Source organism: Limulus polyphemus, unplaced genomic scaffold (genome assembly GCF_000517525.1).
Source record: "Limulus polyphemus unplaced genomic scaffold, Limulus_polyphemus-2.1.2 Scaffold1098, whole genome shotgun sequence".
Lineage (NCBI taxonomy): Eukaryota > Metazoa > Arthropoda > Merostomata > Xiphosura > Limulidae > Limulus > Limulus polyphemus.
Genome location: NW_013666708.1, coordinates 241,257 through 266,153, shown reverse-complemented (window position 1 = coordinate 266,153; position 24,897 = coordinate 241,257). Strand labels below are relative to the sequence as shown.

General features: G+C 34.7%; 1 protein-coding gene across 5 annotated transcripts in view; it reads left to right on the top strand.

Annotated features, from left to right (window-relative positions):
• The window catches only part of LOC106462121, a 57,449-nt gene that overhangs the window by 19,770 nt on the left and 12,782 nt on the right, over positions 1–24,897 (top strand). The window contains exon 2 of one of the 5 annotated variants that reach the window (XM_013922010.2): positions 22,210–23,351. The exons of 3 other annotated variants lie outside the window; for them this stretch is intronic. In XM_013922010.2, the coding sequence (XP_013777464.2) occupies positions 22,210–22,265 (56 nt within the window). In that variant the 3' untranslated portion in view covers positions 22,266–23,351. Of the gene's footprint in view, positions 1–5,977; positions 6,151–22,209; positions 23,352–24,897 lie in introns of those variants that run through there. One more of the 5 variants, XM_022389265.1, reaches the window with a different exon arrangement.

The following is a 24,897-nucleotide window of genomic DNA, read 5'->3' as shown; positions in this document are numbered from 1 at the left end:
TAGTAAAAGGCGATGCGATCTGCTGGATAAATTACGAGCAGTTTATTTTAGAAACTATCTCACACTGGCAGGAATGTTTTAAGTAAGCCAAGAAGAATTTGTTCAGCTTTGTCTACAAGAAAGTTAAATTTTATAGGCTTAATTCGTAGTTTAAGAAACCAAAATGGTCATAACGCAGGCTTTGACAACCAAGTTGATGTTATGGTGAGAAGTTTTTACTGAATAAACTTCAAGACTTGAGTCTTTGTCCTCAGCCCGTTTTAATTTCATGAAATGGAAAGAAAAATACTGATATCAAAGTTTTTCATTCTCAAGTTCGATGTGTACTCCTTATTTCTCAAAAATTCACTTTTGTAATTTATACGTTAACATATTTCTTGAAGTAATTCAATTTGTTTTAGCTGTTTTTATTCTTCTTTTAAACTTAGCAAAGTGCCAAAAATTGTTACTTTGTGAAAACATTATAGAAATATCAACATATATCGACTTCTTACTTTGTGAAAATATTATAGAAAGATCAACATATATCGACTTGTCCTCGGTGAGTCAGCGGTAAGTTTACTTATTTACAACGCTAAAACTTGGGGGTCGATTCCCGCGGTGAAAAGAGTTCAGATAACCCATTGAATAGGTTTGCTCTAAAGAAAATCAATCACATATAGTTTCTCTATATGCACATGCATACTTATATTCAAACGTCCGTTACGGTGATGGAGGAGAGATAACACGCACTTTTATATTATATATAATCTGAAGAAAGAGTGGGCACATTTCTGAATGAAAATCGTTTCACCGAACATGAACTAACTGACATTCTTTAACAGTTATTTTATCCAGAACCATGCTGACATTCTTTAACAGCATGGTTCTGGATAAAATAACTGTTAAAGAATGTCAGCATGATTCTGGATAAAACTAGTTGTTAATGTGAGCATAATTCTGGATAAAACTGCCGGTAAAGCTTTTTTTTTCATTTGCCTGTACTTTTAAATTTTGAGCATAATATAGCTGTCATTTAACAGTCTAGTAGCAATAATTCACATTTGACTCTAATACTAGTAGTTAAAAATAATCAGTTTAACACCAGGCACCAACACTTGACACTCTAACATCAACAGTAGGTTATCAAAACAAAATCCAACAGCCTACATTTGACACTAATATCAACAGCCCATACTTGGCATTTCATTATCAGCAACTGACACTTGACACTCTGCCATCATAGTGAATATTTAACAGTCTAACACTCATTATGTTAGGGAAACATGTAGGCTAAAAAAAATCATCCTAAGACAAAAATACAAAACCCTATAACCTAAGCGCTTTCGAAATGTGGACCTTTCGTAAGCGCTCAGGCTATATGGTTTTGTATTTTTGTCTTAACAGTCTAACACAATAATCCATATCTGACACTTTAACACCAGTAGATAATAGTTTAACACCAACAGTTGACAGTTAACGCTATAGCACCCCACTTAAAATTCTAGCATCAACAGTCAACAATTAAACTTTTAACACCATAATCGACAATTAACTCTCTAATACTAAAGCAGACTCTTAACAAATTGACATAAATAGTAGACAATAACATTCTAATATCATAGTGAAAGATAAAGAGTCTAACAACAATAGCCGATCTTTGACATTTACGCATTCCACAACCAGCAATTAACATTCTATCAATATAGCAATCCAGCAATCAACCATCTAACGCCACAGCTGACAGTTAACATCTTAACACTAACAGTCCACACCTAACACTAATATCAATGGTCTACACTTATTAGCCTAACACCAACAACTCATACTTGACATTTTAACATTAACAGCCAACAATTAATATTAATGGTTAACACTAACAATACACACTTGCTACTTTAACACGCCAAGAAGACCTGGGCAATAGCCAATCTTACTAGTTGTGTCAAGCCCATGAGCCCTTAAGCTCCCCCACACCCTCCAGCCTTTTGGGTTTTCACAATAGTTAACAGTAGTGGCAATTTGACTTAACAGACCCCATGAGGTCTAGTTGCGACACTGACTAAGAATAAAATCGGAAAAAAAAGAAGAGTTTTAAACATATATTAGTAGAGTTCTTGATAATCCCTAACACTAACTTATATTTTGGGTTAAAAGTAATAAATCCTTTGATTACATTTAAATATTATGATGTTTGTTCGTTGCAGTTCTTAAACAATGAAACAGATGACCGATATAAAAACAAAACAAATTGCCGAGGCTATATGTGATTTGTTATCTGTTATCAAAATGTCTTATTTATTGAATGATCACATTTTGGAGCTCCCCAGTCTTCATCAGGTGACTAAAGAGCTGTAATTCGGTAGCACAATATTTAGAATACGTTTCACAATTGCCTCATATTTGTTTTCTGTCTTGACATTAGTTTTTCATTGGTATGACACTGACTTTCTCCACTGATTTCAAGTCTACTACTGTTGACTGATTCAAACAAATACTACTCTGATAAAAGTAACAGATAACCAAAGATATCCCTCCGAAACAGAGTTGGCAATAGTAACAGGTTTCTCTTAGTTACAAGAATGTGTTTTTGATATCGAAGAGGAATGCTGTCTCCCAGGAACCAATTAGCGAGTTTTGGCAAAAACAATATGGAGTAAATAAAACGTCAGAAAAAATTAGGTAAACTTTCTTTTCTATGGGTGACCAGATTCGTACTCTGGAATCTCTGAAATTGAGAGCGATAGTGTGTAGAATGAAATTCTTAAAAAACTGATCTATGGGAAATTAAGAAATATAATTATCAAACCACTCTGACTTTCAAAGATCTAGATCATGTAAGTCGGATGTCTGCATTATACTGGTGATTTTACCCTTATTTTCTTTTTTGAAAGATTATACAATTCTAAAGAAGTTAGGCTAATTCAAACTGTATTTTGAAAATAATGGATTTGATTTATCTTACATAAATCCCCCCGGTGGCTCAGCGATAAATCTGAGATTCTGGGTGCTTATAACGTTAAAAACGGGATTTCGATATTCGCGGTGGGCAAAGCACAGATAGCCCGTTGTGTAGGTTTGTGCTTCACAACAAACAAATATTATTTTACATGTTTTTGTCTCCTAGTAGATAAGCGGTAAACTTGAGAGTTTATAACATTAAAACCTAGGTTTCCATCCTAGTGGTGGGCAGAGTGTAAATTACCCATTGTGTAGATTTGCGCTTAAAACAAAAAACCAAACCTGACTCTTTCTATCTATTTCCTTACAACTACTGCCCCCTCTCCTATAGAATATTAAACCTTTCTCAATATATAAACCACTTTTAAACCCAAAAAAGCATTGGACCGTTATATTTAAAGGTGGCGGATAAAACGCAGTAGAATAAGTTTGAACATTTTCTTTTAACAAATGAAATACACGTGAATTTGTATTTTAGATTATATATATATAATAACTATTAAGTTTATTAAGGCTGTAACGCGAGTTGCTGATATAAAGATCTTATGAAATACTATGTATTTTTCTGTTTTCCCAAGATTATTATAACTATTTTGCACGTCTATGACTCAATACTTTTACGTATACTTGCTATGTAATATGGCTAGGACAGCAGCAAGATTGATTAATATATCAGGCGAATTTTGACTCAGATCTTGCTTTAAGGCTTGCATGAACCATTAGAACATAAAAGTGAAATCTATTTCTTTACAAATAACCAACATTCTAGACCAACTCAACAAGCAGGACAAGTGTGGAAAAAGAAATTCTGGCCAAGCCTTGGAAAATGTGAAACGTTTCTTAAGGGAAAGATTAGTTGAGTTCAAGTTGGGCACATCCTATTGGTGTAGAACTAGTAAGGAAACACAGAAAGCTTTACTACAATTAAAACAAAAGTGAATAAAGATATTGTAAAATGATCTAGTTTATGATATTTACATATCACATATTTATTAGTATGGGATAGGTTACTATACACATTATCACCCTAGACAGTCGTTTCAAGCCAAAGTTTGTTTTTTCAAGGAGAAGGCTTTACATATAAATTTTTATCACATTTCTAGTGTTGCACAATTAAGGTACTTTTCTTCTTGCCTTGTGAAACTTTAATTTATTTCTAATATATTTTACTTTTGAAGTCGAGTCTGATTCACACCCTTCATACAAAATTTCTCGAATCTCTTGTTTTATGTCAAACAGTTTAGCACGTAGCACCGACGTTATCATCCACTAGGCTAAATAAACAGCTATTACACCAAGACGTGGCAGCCCAAAGGGCCATAGAATGTGGTCCCTACAATGCAGGGTATTAATGATACTATCCTGCAGGATGTAGAAGTTCATACATCTATCATTGATTATTTCTGCCACTACAGCCATATTTATCACGTTCCTGCATTTGAAAAAACAGCAATAAGTTTCGATCTGGTTTCAAAGTACATCTAAAAGTGTATTTGCCTGTTATCTGATTTCAGGGTAAAAGTAACTAAAATGTTAAAAGAACATTGCTCCATAGGTATTTGTTTCACTGGGCACGTTCCATTGCAGCTAACTGTTTTGCGCGATGCTGTATGAGTATCTGGTATGCAGAGCCAGAATATGTAAAGAGCGGTTGTCCGTTTTATTCTGGGGATTAATGGTCTGCCTGGTCCAGATGGCCAGGTAACTATAGTTAGAAAATAGTTCTATATTTTGCTAACGACACTCTGAGATACTTGTAATCAATTCGCAACAATCTGCTGTGATTGGCTCTCCACATAAATGAAACGTCAAATTGTTGTTTTTAGGCCTAACCCTTCTCTTTGAACATTTTGGTGCACTTTAAACTCTATAATTTACTTCAAAGTATCGACCTGAAATGAAATTGTGTAAGGTCACTATGTATAACGTAACTGCCCAGAAATAAAAGAAAGTATCGACCTCACCCTATCAATAAATTCTGTTTTAACTTATCACTATTGTTTATTGAAGGATGAAAACATGCAAAATGAAACTGTCACGGCAAGGAATCAATTTCTAGATCTTCCACCAAAAGGCAGGAAATTCAGAGTGCAGAAGGCTTTTGTGGAAATAGGACCTGACAATGATGGATATACACGTCCTACCAGTAGCCTTTTAGTTCAAATAATTCGGATCAACCCAACGTAATGGAATAGAAAAAAGGGTTAAGCAAGTTTGTTTTATTTTTTAAATCACAATTTACTTTTGTAGTGCTTAAGGATTTGTTTGTTTGTTTGTTTGAAGTTAAGCACAAACCTACACAATGGGCTATCTGTGCACTGCCCACCACGGGTATCGTAACCCGGTTTCAAGCGTTGTAAGTCCGCAGACATACTGTTGTACTACTGAGGGCATGCTTAAGGAATATGTGTATTACGTGCAATGCATATTCCATTGCAATTAATTTTCACGTAGTGCCATTTAATTATATATTGCTTACAGTCTCTTCGAGCTGCTATGTTGTTTGTGCTATTGGCTATGAGCGATTAAGACTTGAGACATAGTGCGTCTAAAAACAACTCTCGCTTAAGCCCTATTCAGATTGAACCATTTAAGTGAGTTGATTTGATGTTTTGTCCTGCAAAATGACAGGCTTTTGATATTCAGTGTAACATGCAATTTGAATTTTTTTTTTCAAACTCGTCTTCTGGACCTTTCCACCTAAGTTCCAAAATTAAATTGCATGTGATATTTCCATTTTATGCTTCAACGAACATGTGTGATATGTTAGAAGATAAAAAAAAATTGTATATGACATAAAACAATAACAACTTTAAACACCATTAGATATACAAACAAAAATATAATCCCAAACATTACGTTTGGAATATCAAAGTTTTTGAATATACAAATTAAAATGTTTTGTTAATGAAACGTTATTTTTTAACCTAAACATGTTACCTTTTTTATCGAGTTGTCCTATTTTTCAAGAAAAATGTGCCACACTGGATATTTAAGACAACGAATAAATCTACATAAATATTTTGTCTATAACCAGTGGTATAGTGCTGCCATAACACAACGAAGCGCTGCTCCTTCGTGTGAAGTTGGAGCTGAGTCACTCTCCCTCAGGAGCTGGAGTCAGGCAACGTACGACCGCGTGGCTCAACAGCAGGCATCAGAGCGTTAAAGTGGTGAAATGTTTTATCCATGCGTCACGTCGTTATTAAGACACACAAATATGGTATTAAAAAATTAACGAAATACATTTTACCATTATACTGTGTGTTTAAAACGTCACATTTTTAAAAGCTTTATTATTTATAAATTATACAACCATGGTCACTTGTTTTAGTTATTCGTGTTGGCAGGACAGGAAGAGTGTAAATCATTTTGAAATCAAATTTGTTAATAATGTACAACAGTTAGAAGTGTAATAAATTAATAAGATATGCAATTTTAAAACTTGTTATAATGTTAATGATTTTCATTTGATACCCAGTTGTTTCTTCCCCTGCCTAATCAAACGAAGTAGAGATACGTGTGTTCTTTCGCTACTCTCTATATATGTTGTTTAGTTCTGATGTAAGTAGTCTAATAAAAATAGTATTTTCTTTAATTCATTTCCAAATGAAAAAGTGGCGGCATTCTCGTGTATTTACATTTAAAACTTTTGTTTTCACATTTCCATGATTATTTTCAGTATTTATGTGAAGCAAATATGAAAAACCTTCAACTTCTCATAAAAACCAAAACTCTTACAGAGAAATTGTGTTTATTTTGCCTATTGTATATTTATATGTCTGTAATTAACTTGTATTTGTAGCTAAGTACCCGTTTCTATTTTACTGAGAGAAAGAATAAACAAAGTAATGCCTGTTTACACAATTAAATCGAAATTTCTGAATGCACTCTTGAGTTCTTTTGTTGAGAAAGTCGATGTTGTCTTGAAGTTGAAAAGACATATCCCTACACTAACTTAGGCGTTGCTTGATACCACCATGCAAACTTAGACGAAAGCCAGACTTCTGCGTACATGTAAATAATCCACACCCCTCCGTCCTGATAGAAAGCATGAAGAAAACTGACTGAAATAAAACGATGATGCACATGAACCATCCAAGTTTATGAATCATGTATACTAAATCTAACGTGAAAGCATAAGCACGTGCATTTGATACTTATTACTATAACCTACAAATTTCGAAGTATTTGTACAAACCGTAATATTTTGAAATATGTCACTACCTATCTTCTTTTATCAAATGATATAAATTAGGGGTTAACCCTCTTTCAACTGCTGCTAGGGCACTTTCTAACCCTGTCACTTCTGATAAAGTAAAATAGTTTCCAGCTCTCTTTTTTTTTTTATTAGTGAGTAGCTTTCCAACTCTCTCCATATAAGTGAAGTAAGGCGCGCGCGCTCTTTTTAAATGTCATTAATACACTTTCTTAGTCTTTTACTACTGCCATTAAGGCCCTTTCGTTTTCATTATTATTAGTAAGGCTCTTTTTACACACTTATTTTGTGGCTAATAAGACACTTTCTAATTTTCTAGCTACTACTACCAAGCCACTTTTATTTCTCTAGCCGACACGGATTTGTAATATTTCGAAGTATGATATCGCCTTTCATTTTAAGCCAGTATTTTACAAGATTCGAACGCCCGTCCAAAGGGTGAAATAAAATAGAGCTAACTAGTAACGTACAGAGAACATTAAATGGGCAGGGGCTCATTGACAAAATGGAGCACTTTTCAAATATCGTATAGCAAGACCTTTTTTTTGGGGGGGAGGGGGGTAGAGAAGACTATGGAGACTGTGAGTCGCCTCTCGTCCACATAAGGTAAAACACCATAAGAAGCAAACAGATCCTTCTTTTATTCCTTTTCAGTTGATCTTATAAACACTTTTAAAATGTAACACCAGACAGCGTATTAACACTTAATAGCATATCACAATTATTGTTTAGCCTTAAAGACCTACAAGTCTTGTGCACCATTCATATCAAAGCTCAAATATCCCCCCCCCTTAATAACTTACAGCAAGCAAGGTGTGAAATTGCTAGTTGTTGACAAATTTTTATGGCTGAGAAAAAGGGCACTTTGTGGGCATAAGGATAGGAAGCCAGGAGCTTGAGCCCACCTAATCACTCCTGTGCACGTCACTAGAGCTAAGGGAAATTAGTTAGTAAGAGTTCTTGTTTTTCTCCATCCGATAGAGCGGGGGTTTCGAATCCCGGAGGTTGCTGATGTAGAAATATGTTGAAATATTAAAATGTACACTATTTGTAGTGAATAACCCTTTTCTGCTCTCGGGCAACATCACAAAAGAGAAAAAGTAATACAACACAGAAGGTCTTACTCTTACTCCGACGAATTCCTTTACTTTAATATTAAATTATCTCAATGTTATTACATCATAATTACATTTATCAAACCTTTCTAACCAAAACTGCTTTGTGTCAGATATCCATAAATGCTTTACCGGTTTTAGGTTGTAGTAAAAAGTGATGTTTTTGAAGTCGATAAAATATCATTAGAGGGTAGATACAAGTTTGATTATTGCTTTCATACGTCTTTCAGAAAATACAGAAAAAGGAAAATATTCCTCTTACTTTAGATACTTCAGATAATCAGACACGTGATTGATTACCGCAGGCGAAACGGGTTTTGTGTGTGTGTGAGTGTTTTTTTTTCTTCTTTCTTCTTTTTCTTTTTCTGATTACTTTAATACGTTTAGGGATCGTAATATAATTGACTTCAGCTGAAGCAATGAAAGAAGGTTATACTTACTGCTTTAATAGTAAAAAAAAAAAAAATACGGCCTCCTCTCTACACCATTGTAATTCTTGCGGCTATGAACAAGTCAAACAGTCGATTGTTCAGCCATTATAACTTTTATCCTCTTTCTTTCTTCTTTATTGGGATATCAAGCAGGCCTGTCCGCAGAATGTTTGAAATGAGTTTCTAATTTGTGTGATTAAATATCAACACATTGTGCAAAGCATACTAATGCTACGGGGTCCTGGGGTATGCCCCCCCCCCCCGAATATTTGTACAAATTTGGAAGCATGAAATATAGCTTAAAAATTACATGACTGTTCACATAAAATCCATAAACATCCAATGTAAAGTCAACAAATCATCATTCTGTTGTAACACTCCATGGGGAGTTAGAATTAAATTAACCTAACTGTGTTTGTTTTATTGTAGTAAAGTACTGTACTATCTACACGCAGAATAGTTACTAATTGTTAAATTATAATTTAAATAATTCTGTACAACAATAGTACATTAGTTATTTCAATCATTGGCTATCATATATGTACATGTATAATTTGAACATTTCTGTACAACAATAGTACGTTAGTTATTTCAATCATTGGCTATCATATATGTACATTTATAATTTGAACAATTCTGTACAACACTAGTACGTTAGTTATTTCAATCATTGGTTATCATATATGTACATGTATGCACTACTGAAATAACATGTTAGCATGCTCAATTCTTCTGGAGTGCTTTTCCACAAATAACTTACATAGAGTTTCAATGTTGATAACAGTCATAATGATTATGTATTAAAGCTAGAGCAATCAGTCTTTTTCCGATTTGTGTAAACCTCAGGTAATTATTCAACCAGTGGAGAGCAGATGCCGAACGTTCACATGAACTTAAACAGTATTTTTTTTATCACAAAAATAGGAGGTTCGGGCGAAACCCCCCCCCCCTCCTGCGTAGGTGCGTGTCAAATACTATAAAATATTAACAATCTGTTGTAAGCTTTACAAGTTAGTTCCAACACAGAGAAGTAGTATTCTTCTAACGCGTACTAGTAAATGTCAAAATACGTAATTGTTAAAACAAATCAAGATAATGTTACGTTGTTGTCGCTTGAATGAAACTGAACTTTCGTTGTTTGTTCTTCTTCTCATTTCTTATTTCTAAAGTATTTGCCCTAAAACCAACCTTTGTCTTCAGATATAAAGTTTTTTATTACTTGTCATGTTTTGAATTTCACATCATAATGGTTTCGCAAAATGCATTGTTAATATTTTAAAATTCTTTTGAATATTTAAAAAATATTTCTCTTTAAAAAGTCGTTTATTCCTATCTTAGTTTTAACAGTGTTCTATCCTTTCAAAGGGGATGAGAACTGGTAAATATAAGTAAAAACCCTATAATGAAAACTGTATTCAAAAGCTTTTGCTTTTGAGATAACTTACTCCCTCACACTTATATGATTGTATATATGTACATATACTTTATTATTTTGACTTTGCAGCTTTATCAAATGTTCCGAAGTTTAGTAACGCTTCAGCTTAAACATTTTCAGCTATAAAAAATGATAAATTGTTTATTCGTTATCATTTACTTAAAGTTTTTGATAACTAACTGTAGAAGGAGTGATTTTTAGTTACATCGTTATACATTTTTCCCCCCCTTTTGATAAATAAAATTGAACCAGACATGCAATATTATTCAAACTTTTTGGTACGCTTTTGGAGACAGTCCACGGCAACATATTACACAAGAAATCGCTTGTCGATCAATTTTTATGTTATTTAGGATATAAATCCTAAATCATGATCATACGGCTGGTTTATATTCTACGTTTTGTTTTTTGTATTACTTGTCTACAAATATTTTTTTCCGACTTGTGGTATCGATCCTTTGGTTTATCAACTGATGTAGACCTTGTTTCGAAAACCGGTCGTTACATAAATCGGTGTTTTTTCTGAGAGTTCAGGATTCTTTCATTTTACAATAAAATTCACAAAGGCTGGAGATCGTGAAAAATCACGAACTTTAGCGTTGTCTGTCCTTACCTTGTTTTGACGATAAAAATCTAAAAAAATGGAGATCAAAGTTTTAAACAATCACGTTCTTGCAATGAAAGTGTAATAAAACGTTCTTTCGTAAAATTAAAAGAATATCTAGGAACTTTTCTTTTTTTAAGAAATGTCATGTAAAGTTAGATGACGGGATTTTTATCATAACAGCATATTTCTAATACATTTCACAACATGTTTTGTACTTAAGGCAACAAAGACACTGATGTTTAATGTATCCAGTTAACCACTTCTGTAGCCACAACTGGACATAAATTAACTGAATATACTGAGAAATTCTGAGCTCATTTGACTGTAATCTAATGTTTTATGTAGAAATTATGTCTTTCCGCTCCTAGTTTAAAATATTATATATATATTATCCGACATTATGAAATTGAATTTTTCAATATAATAATCAATAGAAAATCAAACTCAAATAACTCGTTAATGTATAGACTTAGTATTGACTAAAAATGCTAATCAATAATTCAGTCTGAAAGATAGGAGGGATAACAACTCAGACATAGCTAATATTACTCCTATGGAACTTTACTCAAATTATTAAATAAAAACGTTAGTCTAGTCTGACCTGTTACATAAAAACTGTGATATTATTTTAATACGAAATTATAGCGATGTCTAAAACCGTAAAACCTTACTTTGTCCCTTTTCCTATCAGGAACCTTACAAATGCCAGAAAATATTTTTTTTGCGTTTTGTGATGTTACATCGTGTTTAAAATAGCAAACTGTATACGTCATGAATACAAGTGCACATTTTTTTCAATCTATTTATTTATGGGTATAGCCAATTGCATTTTATAAATTAAAATTGTTATTATAATATCATCCACTAGCGGGTCATCAGTAAGTTCGTGTACTTATTACGCTAAATTCTGGGTTTTAATTCCCAGCAGTCTAAAGAGTGCAGATAGCGCACTGTGTGTCTTTGCGATAAAAACAGAACAATAGTGATACCCAGCTAATCTTTTGATCCAAATAAACGAAGGGTAATGAACTTAAAGAATATTTACTTATGACTAATTCTTAATCTAAGATAGTGTTGTTGCTTACAGAATTTAGCATTCTTTCTTACTGTATAAGTAGACAGCTATTTGCTGTACAGCATTAAGAAATAAACTCAACCGTCTACCCAGCTATTTTCAGAATGAACTAATTTCTCCTTGCTTCCGGTCGCGTGAGTTTATTGCCAGCCTATCTCTCTCTCTACTTTACATAATGCAACTCATTCTACAAATATTTTAATATAAATATTGGTGTTCTGGCGACTTTTATGCTTTACGCTAGCTGTGAATAGTGCTGTCTTGGATAAAATACTGTAAATGTGTCTCACAACAAGTCCTTTTTTTTTTTTTGCTTCTGGTTTTTTAAAACTTTTAAATTACATTGTTCTATAAGTAAAATTATCATAAAACTGTCATCACACAACCTACAGTTACCTTCATTTTAGTTATATCGTCATTATACACCAGCTGGCATTAGAAGTGATTCGAGAGTTTTGGTGGTGCCCAGCATAGGCATAACTCCGTTTTTGTTTGTTTTTTTGTAATATTGTAGTTTTTACTCAGAGAAACCTGGGTGAGCATGTGTTAACGGATTGCATAACAGTCATAGTTGAAACACTACTCAGGCAATTCAGGATATTTTACTGTAGTTTTGTATAGTGAATAACTTGCCTATCAAAACAATAAGATATAGATAGAATAAAACGTGTTAGTTCTAAGAAGTGTATACTGTCTATACAAGACCAAGGGAAAACTGTCATGTGGCTAATACGAGGTCTCATTGCTCAGTTAAATCAGAGATATCTAATTAACCAAAGAAAGATTTGTTTGTTGAATTGGTTGTTTGAGGTTAAGCACAAAACTACACGATTTCTAGTGTTGTAAGTCCGCAGACACATCGCTGTACTACTGGGGAGCCTAAAGAAAGATGAAGAAACTGTATAAAATTACGTTCACATAACGTAACTGAGCCTAAAAAAGTGATAAATCAAGTCTTTTAATAGTCGGTTTCTCACCAGAAGTGATTGACAAAATAAGTCTCCCTACTTTTGACATTTAATATCTTAAAAACGAAAGAAATCTTATGCTTTTCTAGCTACTTACGAAAGGTTATAGCTGTAAACGTTCTTTATTTTTAGTTAAAGCCTCATATTAATGTATGCTGTGTACATTTTAACCTGTAATTCAAATGTAATAACAGTGGAATGATTTTCAAAACATTCATTCACTGAGTTCACACATTTACGTTTCAAAATTATTCAATTTGGAAAGAATTGAGTAATGGTTTCACTAGGTGGCGCTCTCACCAAATAAGTTGTTTTTTTAATTATTATGAGACCTGGTAGTTAAGGCGCTCGAAAAGCAATCCGTGGATTGAGGGCTCGAATTTCGTCACCGAATATGCTCGCCCTTTAAGTCGTGATGGCATTATAGTGTGTGACGATTAATCCTACTATTTGTTGGTAAAAGAGTAGCCCAAGAATTGGCGGTGAGTGATGTTGACTAGCTGCCTTCCCTCTAATTTATTAATGCTAAAATATGGTCGGCTAGCGCAGTTAGCCCTCGTGTATCTTTGCGCGAAATTCAAACCAAACCAAACTTAATTATTATGAATTTACAGTGACTTTATAAATTAAAAAAAGCAATTGTCAAGGGATTAGTTTCTTAAGAGATAGAAGAATTCATGTCTGTATATCTCATTAGGTGTCGTTGTTTAATAACTTAACGTTAGTCTATACGAATAATTTAGTCGATTTAATCGCCATACTTGCGGTAGCGGTAGAGACCTGTTACTTCAAGAGCTAGCAAACTACTCATTATGTGTTAAAAATTCGTAGGAGGCTCGTATTATTTGTTATTCTACATCGCATTGAATTAGGAATCAAAAGAGTTTACCTAATGCTATAGACTATGATAATAAGAATGGCATAATGAACTTGTAAACAAAATTCCTCATTTGATCTATTCATACTGCACGTCACCAAGCCGATGGAACAGAAATTGCATGAGATACTAACATCATCCTGTGCACGTGCCAAACACTCAAAAAGTGTTATGAAAAAATATAGTTAAAGAATCCGCAGGCGCGCCAAGAAGCACATTTAGCCACTTAGTGGGGTAAGAAAAGTCTGATAAAATTTCTGGAGTAAACAGGTATCAGTTTTCGTAGAAATCATAGAAAGACAGGAAATGTCGCTACCATACTTTTTCTGACACTTTAAATATACATATTTCTATATTTTATGATATTTTGGTCATTATATTACATACTCAGTTTGGTCTATTACAGTAAACTAGAATATATCTGAACATTGGTAGTAAATCTCGTCAAGTACACAGTACCCTGAACTTAAATTGGTTCACATATTTGTAATCATAACAGTAGATAGATATACGGAAATTTGGTGACTTTGGTCCACTTATATACGATATTAGTCATCACTTAGTTTCTTAGGAGAGCTGTTGTGTGCCAGAATGCAAGAAAATCGAAAACAAGAAAGTCACTTTACAGTTTTAAGTAATTTATGTCCATAAAAATCATATAAGATTAAACAGTACTTCATAATAATACAATTGGACAATATATTCCCATCCCTAATTAGTTTCGTGAGGAGTTACATATACTCACACAACTGTAGGGATCGACGAGTAAACTAACAACTAGTATAATTCAGAACTATTGTACCGGTTTAAGTTAAAATCACTTGATGGTACTAATCTCGAAACGATTATTTTGTAGTTTGTTAGCTTCAACAATGAAGTACTTAATGTCATTCAACCGCGTGAGAAGCCATCAAACTTTGCCAAACTTTAAATGTAGCAAATCCATTTGGCTGCTATCCTATATTACCCAAGAGCAGCACACGAAAAAGATAAGATTTTCCACAGTAGTAGAAAAAAAAAGTGCTATTTATATATATCATCTAACTTTTAACATTTAAGTTTATATTACGACATCTAACTTTTAACATTTAAGTTTAGTTTGCGATATAATTTTGCAAAACTTACTATCGACGTAACAAAAATATCTTACACTCACTAGTCATCCCAACTTTGAAATGATAGAATAGAAGGGAGGCGGCTAGTCAACAACACCCACCGCCAACTTTTTGGCTATTCTAATTTGATTGTGGTATTTGACTGTCATTTTTATAATGCACTCACGGCCCCAAAAGTGCGGAGCGTGATTTTTTTTACTTTATGCACCGAGAAGCGAATTATGGACCGTCCGATCCACAGTCCGAATCATTAATCACAGACCACATCCTGCCTTGTTTTTCAGGTATTATCTTTCATGTCTTTACCAAAATATAGCAGATTAAGTATACCAACAAAAATTCGTATTTAATTTATTATTTTATAAAAGAGAATGCAAATACTTTTTAATAAAATATTATCCCCCAGTGGTACAGCGGTATGTCTGCGGACGTGTAACGCTAGCAACCGGGTTTCGATAGCCGTGGTGGGCAGAGCACAGATAGTTCATTGTGTAGCTTTGTGCTTAACTGCAAAGAAAATATTTCTACTTTTACATTTGCTTCTTCTAAAAACATCTTAATCACTTTTATTTCATAAGTTTGAACGATAACTAAGATTGTCTTTCGACACGTTAATTTCTATGATGAATCTAAAAGAGACCACGTTTATTTTCGCAACTCTTATGACACATACTGAAATATTGCGGATTTATAAAATGAGGAAATGACGTGACGCAGTAAAGTGATAAAGTGAACAATGCTTATTATATGAGTATTAATATGAACAAAACTTTTAAGTTAAAATTCTCAAGCAACTGAATAATTGTTATGTTATTTCTAATTTATTCCATTGAATGTGACACTTAATATAATGAGACACGTAACTGATGGAAAGATGTTTATATAACCCACTTTATGAGATTAGTTGTTCAAACTTGTAAGCAATATAAGAAGTATTAAATACTTACTAAATACTCCTTTAGAGGACGCTTCATTAGTTACGTGATCGTTTCCAATTTGAATGTTCATCCATAAAATAAACGGTGGGTTATGTACTAGTATACTAAATGTATTTCTGTAAGGTGTACGACATATCTAAAAAAAAAATTAGTTTTCTTCGAATTTCTGATAGATAAGCTTAGGGTGACATTTTTATTTTATTTTTTACAATCGAAATATTTCTAAGGACCCATGAGTGAAAGCATAGAATATGTTATAATGTGTCAATCACACTACACCTCCACTATCCAGTGCCAACGAGGCCTTTCGCCCAGTATCAGAGCTTATAAGGCCGGCTGAGATACCACAGACATAGTATAGGTCTAGACGTTATATATATATCATAAATTTTCACGACCAAAAACTGATATGCTGTGAATAAATAAACAAGTTAATAGCAAAACTCTAAACAAAATAATATTCGATTTTCCAATATGTTGGTTAACAATGAGCAACATTTTAGCCTATATAGAACATAAAAGATGTCCAACACTGCTCCATATGTCGTTATTGCCTCTACCCCAGTTTCTTCCCTACTGTCCGTTTCCTTACTTTGGCCTGTTGGCAGTGATCATCTACCCATATGTGTTCGTATTGCTAATCGCTCCTCTCCCGTGTCACTCCACTATAAATTCCATAAAGCCGACTGGAATGATTACAGGAAGCATCTTCATTCTCTTCTTTCCGACCTTGACCCTACCACTATTTCAAGTTTTGATGCCTTTGAACATACCCTGACATCAGCTCTTTCCTCTGCAGGTGTTCGCTCGATCCCCTCTTTGCTGTCATGTACTTTTCGTCCCTCTGTACCCCAACGAGCCATCACACTTCTTTGCCGTGCCTCCTCACTCCTCCAGGACTATCGCCATTCCCATGATCCATTTGTTTTACACCAATCCAGAGGTCTCCAAAGCACAGCAAGGAATTTGATTCAAGCTATTAAACGTCGCCGACAGACTTGGCAACAGACTTTGTCATTCACCTTCCTCCTCTCAGTTTTGGACTCAGTTTCGCATCCTCAGTGGCCAGTATCGCTCCCCCTTCCTATCCTACCCTTGTGGATGGTCAGGTTTCTGCTACCACGCTCCTCAAGGCCAATGCTTTTGCACACCACGTTGAGTCATAGTTTAATCCTCCACCACCACATCCCCTTGATGATTGCTCCGGCATCTTACGACAGTCTGATCATACTTCTCCGACTCTTTGCTCCTCTCTCACGCATGTTCTGGAAACCAACCCCCTGTGTGTTCCAATTATTGCTCAAGATGTCCGACTTGCCTTACGTCATCATCACAACTCAGCCCCCTTTTCCAGGTGGTCTCACCTATTCCCATCTTTCCAATGCACCTGTTCAGTTTATTACCATATTGGCCTTATTCTACACTTTTCTACTTCGCACAGGTTTCTTCCCTTCCACTTGGAAGATTTCAACCATCCTTCTTTTCCTGAAACCATCCAAGCCACCAGTTCAACTAGATTCCTATAGGCCCATCAGTTTAACCAGTGTTCTCAGCAAGTCTTTTGAACGCATCCTCGTTCATCGTTTTCACTCTTTCATTGCAGACAATCAGTTGCTTCCACATACCCAGGCAGGTTTCCACCCTCATCTCTCCACTGCAGATCAATTCCTAAAGCTCTCCGATATAATTACAAACCACTTCAACACCTCTAAACCTTCATGCCTCGTTCTATTTGACTTTGAAAGATCCTTTGATTCTGTTTGGCACCAGGGTTGATCTACAAACTTCAACGGCTGTCTTTTCCTGCTTCCTACATTATACTTATTTTTCCTTTCTCTGGAATCGCCGAGCTACCATTTCCATCCATTGTATTCATTCTCGTCCATTCTCCATGCATGCTGGGGTTCCACAGAGATCCGTCATTTCTCCTCTACTGTACATCCTGTATGTTGCTGACATGTCAGTTCCCCAGCCTCCAATTTATCTCTTTTAATACGCTGATGACACAGCTCTCCTTGTCCTTTGTTCAATAATGGTCACCCTCAATAAAGTCCTGCAGAAAGCCGACAACTTATTTCTTTCCTAGTGGAGACACTGAAGGCTTACCCTTCACCCTCACAAAACATAAGCTATTCTCTTTGGCCCGACTTACACAAGTTTCGTCCATGCCGAAATCCACTTCTCTTCGATGTCCGACTTGACACCATTCCTATTACCCTATCCAATACAGTTAAATATCTTGCAGTTACCTTTGATTGCCATCTCACTTGGAAAGCACACCTGGCCATCATACACACGAAGGTTAATTCCAGGCTTGATTGTTTTCGCCATTTCCGTGGTTCATCCTGGGGTTGGAATCCCCAACTCCTTTTATACTTCTACCAAGCTTTTGTCAGACCCTGCGTCACCTATGGTCATATTGCCTGGATCCCTGCTACATCTTCATTCTATCATAGGCTGGAAATTTTGGAATGCCACGCTTTATGCATAGCCTTTCAATTACGTCGTTCCAGTCCTACACAGGAATTTTACTCTCCCATCTCTTCCCCCCCCCCATACTCGCACATCTACGCGAACTACGAGTGAAGTATGTTCACCGCTGCTTCGATCATCTCAACCATATCTTCGACGAAATCCTATCCTACCCTTGCAAACTCTTACCTCCGACGGATCATCTCCTGAATCTCTACCTTATGTCTGATCATCCCGAATACAATACAACTCCTATGCCTGATCTCCCATCACACACCTATCTCTGATTACGTTTCTTAGTAGCGTGCATTAAACTCGTCTTCACCATCTCAGTACCTGGTCTCACTTACTCATCCCTCGTGTACTTCCACTGTGTACTTCTACACAATTTGGAAGAAGGAGGATTACTATTCTAATATATATAAGTAAAGTATATTTTTGTTTGCTTGTTCAAAAAAGTTTTAGAATCATTGTTTTGTATATAAGTTTATGTTTTACTGTCTTAATGAGTGACCTATTTCGATACTTCATGCGACCCAAAGTGTGGGAGCCACTGGCTTATTCGATAGCGTGCCAGCTGGGGTACGACATGTTGTAACTATTTCTACATGGTCCTGGTTCTCCACGTTGATCCATATTCCTTTGTTTTCTAATGGCATTAAATAAAAAAATATACCTACCTTGTAAATTTTTAATCCTCAATCCGAACACATTTTTATGATTTGAGTGTATGAATATTTTGTGTCGGAAAGGGCTGTTGCGAACCCATCCCAAAAGTGATAAATTTTTATGCCATCACACTACCTACGTAACACCAAACAATGTCAAAATGTAGTTCTGATACATTCCATCACGACTTCATTTCGGTTATGTTTGTCGTGTGACTTGCTGATTTGCATATTCAAAATCGTTTTAATACAACGTACTTAACACTCTGTACTACCGCAAATAATTAGCACTGTGATATTGAAAACTTACACATTTATAGCGTATATATTCTTAAATACTTTCATAATTTACTCTGTAAATATTAAATTGTAAATTAAGTTGTGGGATTACACCTTTCTCTATGGGATCAGTTTGAACCAAATAAATGTTACTCTATATGTGAAGTCATCAAGCAATCATAGTGTCCTCCCAATTCTGACGACCATTGTTCTCTATTTCTCGCCACCAGCACCAACTTTGCTAATCCAAGTTCCTTGTGTCCAATCCATTACGCAATCTTATCGACCCAAATGAGTGTTTGTCATTTATCTGCCTTCGATTTTACCCACCAGAATCTCTGACAACCTTCCCTCCGATCTAATTATACGTATCTTCCGTTTCCTACATATGTCCAGTAGTTGTTTTTATCTTTGCACGTTCTTATACTTTCTAATTAGTCTTTCTTTCTATCTAGCTGATCTCCATCATTCGTGTATAACATGCACCACATTTCAAGTTTTTCCAACGACCCGAAGTAAGGATACACGTGACACTGTTAAAGATCAGTTGATTTCCATTATTTCCTACCAGCACTTCAGATATTATTATTTACATTGTTGGCAGTGTAAAGAATAAATCATATTTTTAGGGCACATTTGCAATCTGGATATCGTACTACACTATTATATCGTATTATGATAAAATTAATTTGCAAAATCTGAGCAGATAACCTCAAAATTAATCAGAAGAGAGCTATTTCGCTGATTTACAGAAAGGGTTAATAAACTGATGTAGGAAAAAGAATTTTGTATTTACTCATAAACTACACAAGAGTTACACAGAATGAAGCTTAAACTTCGTGCACTATATTATTAAACGAAATAAAGACTAAATTGCATAAGCCGGTGTGTTGTCGCATTTTCGTAGTGCATTCATATGCAAACGCCTTTCTTTATATTCTCCAACGGGCTAATTTACTAACACCCACAAACATAGATTTTTTTCATTACTTTCTTTCTTTCTTTCTTTTGTTTGTTTTTGCAAAATAGACTGACCATATGGGTGTCATGTGATTGCTTAAACTATGTTAATACGGAAATATAGTCATATCATGGTACAATGAGTAGAATTTCAGAGGTTTAATTCGTTTTGAATTTCGCGTAAAGCCAAATGTATGGTATGAAATTCGCGCAAAGCTGTTTGTTTGTTTTGAATTTCGCGCAAAGCTTCACGAAGACTATCTGCGCTAGTCGTCCTAATTTTCGCAGTGATAGATTAGAGGGAGGCAGTTACTCAACACCACCCACTGCCAACTCTTGGGCTACTCTTTTACCAACGAATAGTGGGATTGACCGTCACATTATAACGCCCCCACGGCTGAAAGGGCGAGCATGTTCGGTGACGATGATTTGAAACCACGACCAGCAGATTACTAGTCGAGCGCCCTGACCACCAGACCAACTTCAAAGAAGTATTATAGTTGGCTACCAAAGGCTGATTTTTCAGGCGGCTTCTGTCACCAGAGTATCAGCAATAACGATCGAAAGGGAATGTACGTCTGTCTCTATAGACAAACAGTGGCGGCCAGTCACTAGATGTAAACTGAGAGAAACGATAATTAGTAGGCCTGTAAAGTGTAGCAGGCCGATTCTTCCAACAGTTATCAAGGTTCGACTATCTACAAACGTCGATGCAAGGGACATTGAAAAAACAACTGTCATATATGAACCCACAACCAGCCTGAGCGCTGCTTATCTTAGATAAAGTGGAGAATAAATATGGAGAAAATCGCGTAAGATAATTGACACTGCTTTGTCTTGTTCCCGCAGTTTAAGGTCTTGGAGGCAATGTGATGGCGTGTAGAAGGCTTTCATAGCAAGCTTTGGGCCTTTTGGTTCTCTTAAATGGGAGATTATGAAGGTCATTGTGTGCTTAAACGTTATTGTCAGCCATTCCATCTCACTATGTTACATTTTAATCTTGCTGGGGAATAGCTTTTTCAAGAAGATACTTCAAAAATCCATTGTATTCGTAGTGTATGATATAGGTTCGAAGAGCTAGAAAGCTTACCTCAATCATCTTTATTGGCAAAATCGTCGAATCACAATCCGACTGAACATCTTTGGGATACAACTGAACGTTCCCTTCCCCATCATATTACTCTTCCGACAACTGTGAACCAATTGCAAGGGAAGAGAATAAAAAAGACAGTGTTGTAGAATCTAAACCACGTCGAGTAAACTACTTTCATGCTAGTAGGTGGGCCAACACGATAGTATGAGAAGATCTAGTAAAGTGTACAGTCACTTACTGTAGCAAAGAAATGGTTTTCAAGAGCAAATGTAAATGTTATTGCCGTCTAAACAGAAATGCTTTAAAAATATTCGCCATGCTAAAATACGACAACACACAAATATATTCTTTTTGTTATTGCATGGCAACTTATTATCATACATAATTAGCCTTTTTCTAGAAGATTGTTGTTTATCTTGAATATATATATATAATTTACAAATTTTATTTCACATTTGTCTTGACTTAATGATTCTTACCTATGGATCAAGTGTTGTTGAATGACAACCGTTTATATTGCCATACTTATAACTGTGTTCCTTAAGTTAACGTAAAACCACCTGAAAAGAAAAAAGACAGTCGCTCAAATACTAGTCTCATTTATATTTATTGATTTTGTGTAACTTAAAGAGTTCATTTAGTTTTTACTTATTAAAATTTCGCTCATACGAAATATGTTTTGCATGTTTATATGCTTATGTTTATCTCTCGAAAAATGTACAGCAGTTCTTCATTTATTTTCTTGTGTTATCTATCTAACTCTTATTGGCTGGCTTTTAATCACTCTTTTTTTTTCGCATGCTACAAACACAGCCAATAACATATTAAATAATGAGTTTTTTCCTTATCTGTTACATTATCAGAACTAACCATATATATTTACTAATTCAATACGAATATCGAAAACCTTTTTCATCGCCTATAACGAACGTTGCATGATCATCTAAGCCTAAGACATTTGCTAAAGAGATTCAAAAATTAATTCACTGATGTTTATGGTTGATTCCCCGTATCTAGGTCCTGACGAGGGGGTTCCTCCAATGCGCTGTTGCCGACCACTTCACTATAAATAAACGGAATGCAAGATGTCACCGCTGGCGAGTGGCCCAAATTATGGAACCTGAAGTTCTACTGTTGCGCCAACATTTATATACAACATAAAACTTCAAAGATGTCTTGGTCAGTGTGGAGATGTTAGGCCTAAGCGCACTTGGCTGTACTACATCAGTAACGCAACAGAAAGGGCATTGAGTTTCTAGAGAATGCACTTCCGAAATTCAATAAGCCTGAGTTAAATGGACTAAACTATTATAATTTTTTTTTATTTCTGTCAAATTTTAATGTATAAATCTACAAATAGTTTCTTATTGTGTTCAAGTTTAAATAGAAAAAACTACTTTGCATAAAATACCCAAGAAAAGTAATGTTTCATTAAACATACTTAATAACCACTAATATCTATATTCCAGATAGATGCTAAAAAAATTGATTGTTACATGAGGTTTATCAGTTGCTGTAAAACAACTGATCGTTAGCTGTTAAAAACGTATTCATTTACAATCTGGAACCTTTAACCAATGTAAAAGGTATTATCCTAGATAACATAGTGTTTTATGTGACCGACATATCAGTAGTGTTATGTTTGATAATTATAATATCTACTGTAAGCTTTGTTTTGTTGAATTTCGCGCAAAGCTAGTCGAGGGTCATCCGTCTAACCGTCCCTAACGTAGAAGTGATAGACTTTAACACCTAGTCAACACTCCACTGCTAAACCTTGGTCTACTCTTTACTAACGAATAGTGAGATTGACCGTCACATTATAACGCCCCCACGGCTAAAAAGGCGAGCATGTTCGATGGTTGGATATGAACCCGCGAGTCACGGATAGCGAGATGAGTGCCCGAACCACTAGGCCATTCCAGGCCCTTACAGCAAGCAACTGTTAAACTTCAAATTTCAAGAAGTCATTAGTATCCTGTATGTATTATTTTCAAAGGTGCATACTAAATTTCTAAGTATAATATATATATATATAATTATAAAATATAAAATGACAACGATATCACGAGCCAATAAGTTTGCTACGTCAATCGATATAGCTACTTCAGAAAACCTCTTCATGTGTAATACAGTGTATCATACTTCAATGACATCTTAACAAACCAGGTAACATGGCTAAATTAAAACTGTAAATGTAAAATTGCTGTATAAGTGTCTTTGTTTTATTTTACAGCCAGTACTATCAGTTTGTTTGTTTGTTTCTTGTTAAGCACAAAACTATACAACGGACTATGTGTGCTCTGCGCGCCGCTAGTATTGAAAGCCAATTTCGATCTTTAGCGTTATAAGCCCACAATCTTACCGCTGAGCCACCAGGGGGCAGCATTCTTGGTATACAATTGAAGAAGACGATAGCTGCTGCCAAAATGTCTGGCTCTTGTTTGTTTTTGTTTTTTTTGATTTTGTGTTTTCGTAGGTTTGCATTAAATAAAATATATATAAAATAATTTAGCTAGAAGTGCACATTAACGGTATTCAAACCATTAGCTACAGAAAGATAAATTTATATATTTCAATTAAACACAAAGCGTTTAATTTCTGTGTCGTCTGGTGTGCTAAATATTCGTTAATTGAAATTAACTAATAATCTCTAGATTATAAGTTTAACGTTACAATTGTTCACACTTCACACGGACAACACGTAGAGCTCTAGCTTAACAATTTTTCGATTTTCTTCTTTTTTATATACATTTTGAAAAGTATGATTAAACAAGATATTACATTGGTTTGGTTTGGTTTTATAGTCCTTTAAGTCATCGTTCCTTCATATAAATTCACGTTTTTGGTGAAGAAAAAAAAATTACGAAAAAATTAAATATAATATTGCCATGGCCCTTTGTCCTGCTAATTCTTCATTCTTAACATTTCTATTGATCTTTTTCTTTTTAAAATCCTACTTTTCACTAGCACCATTTATATTTTCATAGCTAATCACTTATTACTGTTATTTTGATAAATCTTATTATAACAGCTTTATAAAATATAGCCTCCTATAGGGGTTCTGTAGTATATATATAATTATATTCATATAGCCATCAAAATTTAATTTGACTTTACTTCATTATACGAAATTTAAAGGCTTTCTAATCTTAATTAATTTATCTTGAACTAGTAAGAAACATCATTCTCGTGTTCCTAACAGTCGTTGAACAATGTGGAAAAGTTATAAAACATTTCATTGTTACATACAAATACTTCGAATTCTTGAAACTTGACTAAATGGTTGAGTTTTTAAAGTACTCTACGCTGTAAAACTTTAATGAACAAACATTGTTAAATTGTCCACCTTTTATGTTTACAGCTATGATAACTAATGATACAGCGCACAGCGGTATGATCGTTTCTTTACATCAGATAATAATTTCTAAATTAGCGCTCTATATAGCACAAGGCTCAAAATTGTTTACAGCTGTTTCAGCTATAAAGTCTCGGAGGGCAATGATATGATCGTTTATAAAACAACGCTGATGGGTTCCAAAACTAACTCACTGTAACATGAGGGTTACGACTGTTTACAGCTGTAAGGACTAAAAGCAAAGCAAAATGAAACAAGTTTTCATTTGATGGCTAGAGACGGCTTGAATGGGTAATGAAGAAAAACTTTAATATAAGTTTAACATAACAGCAAATGTTATGTTAAAC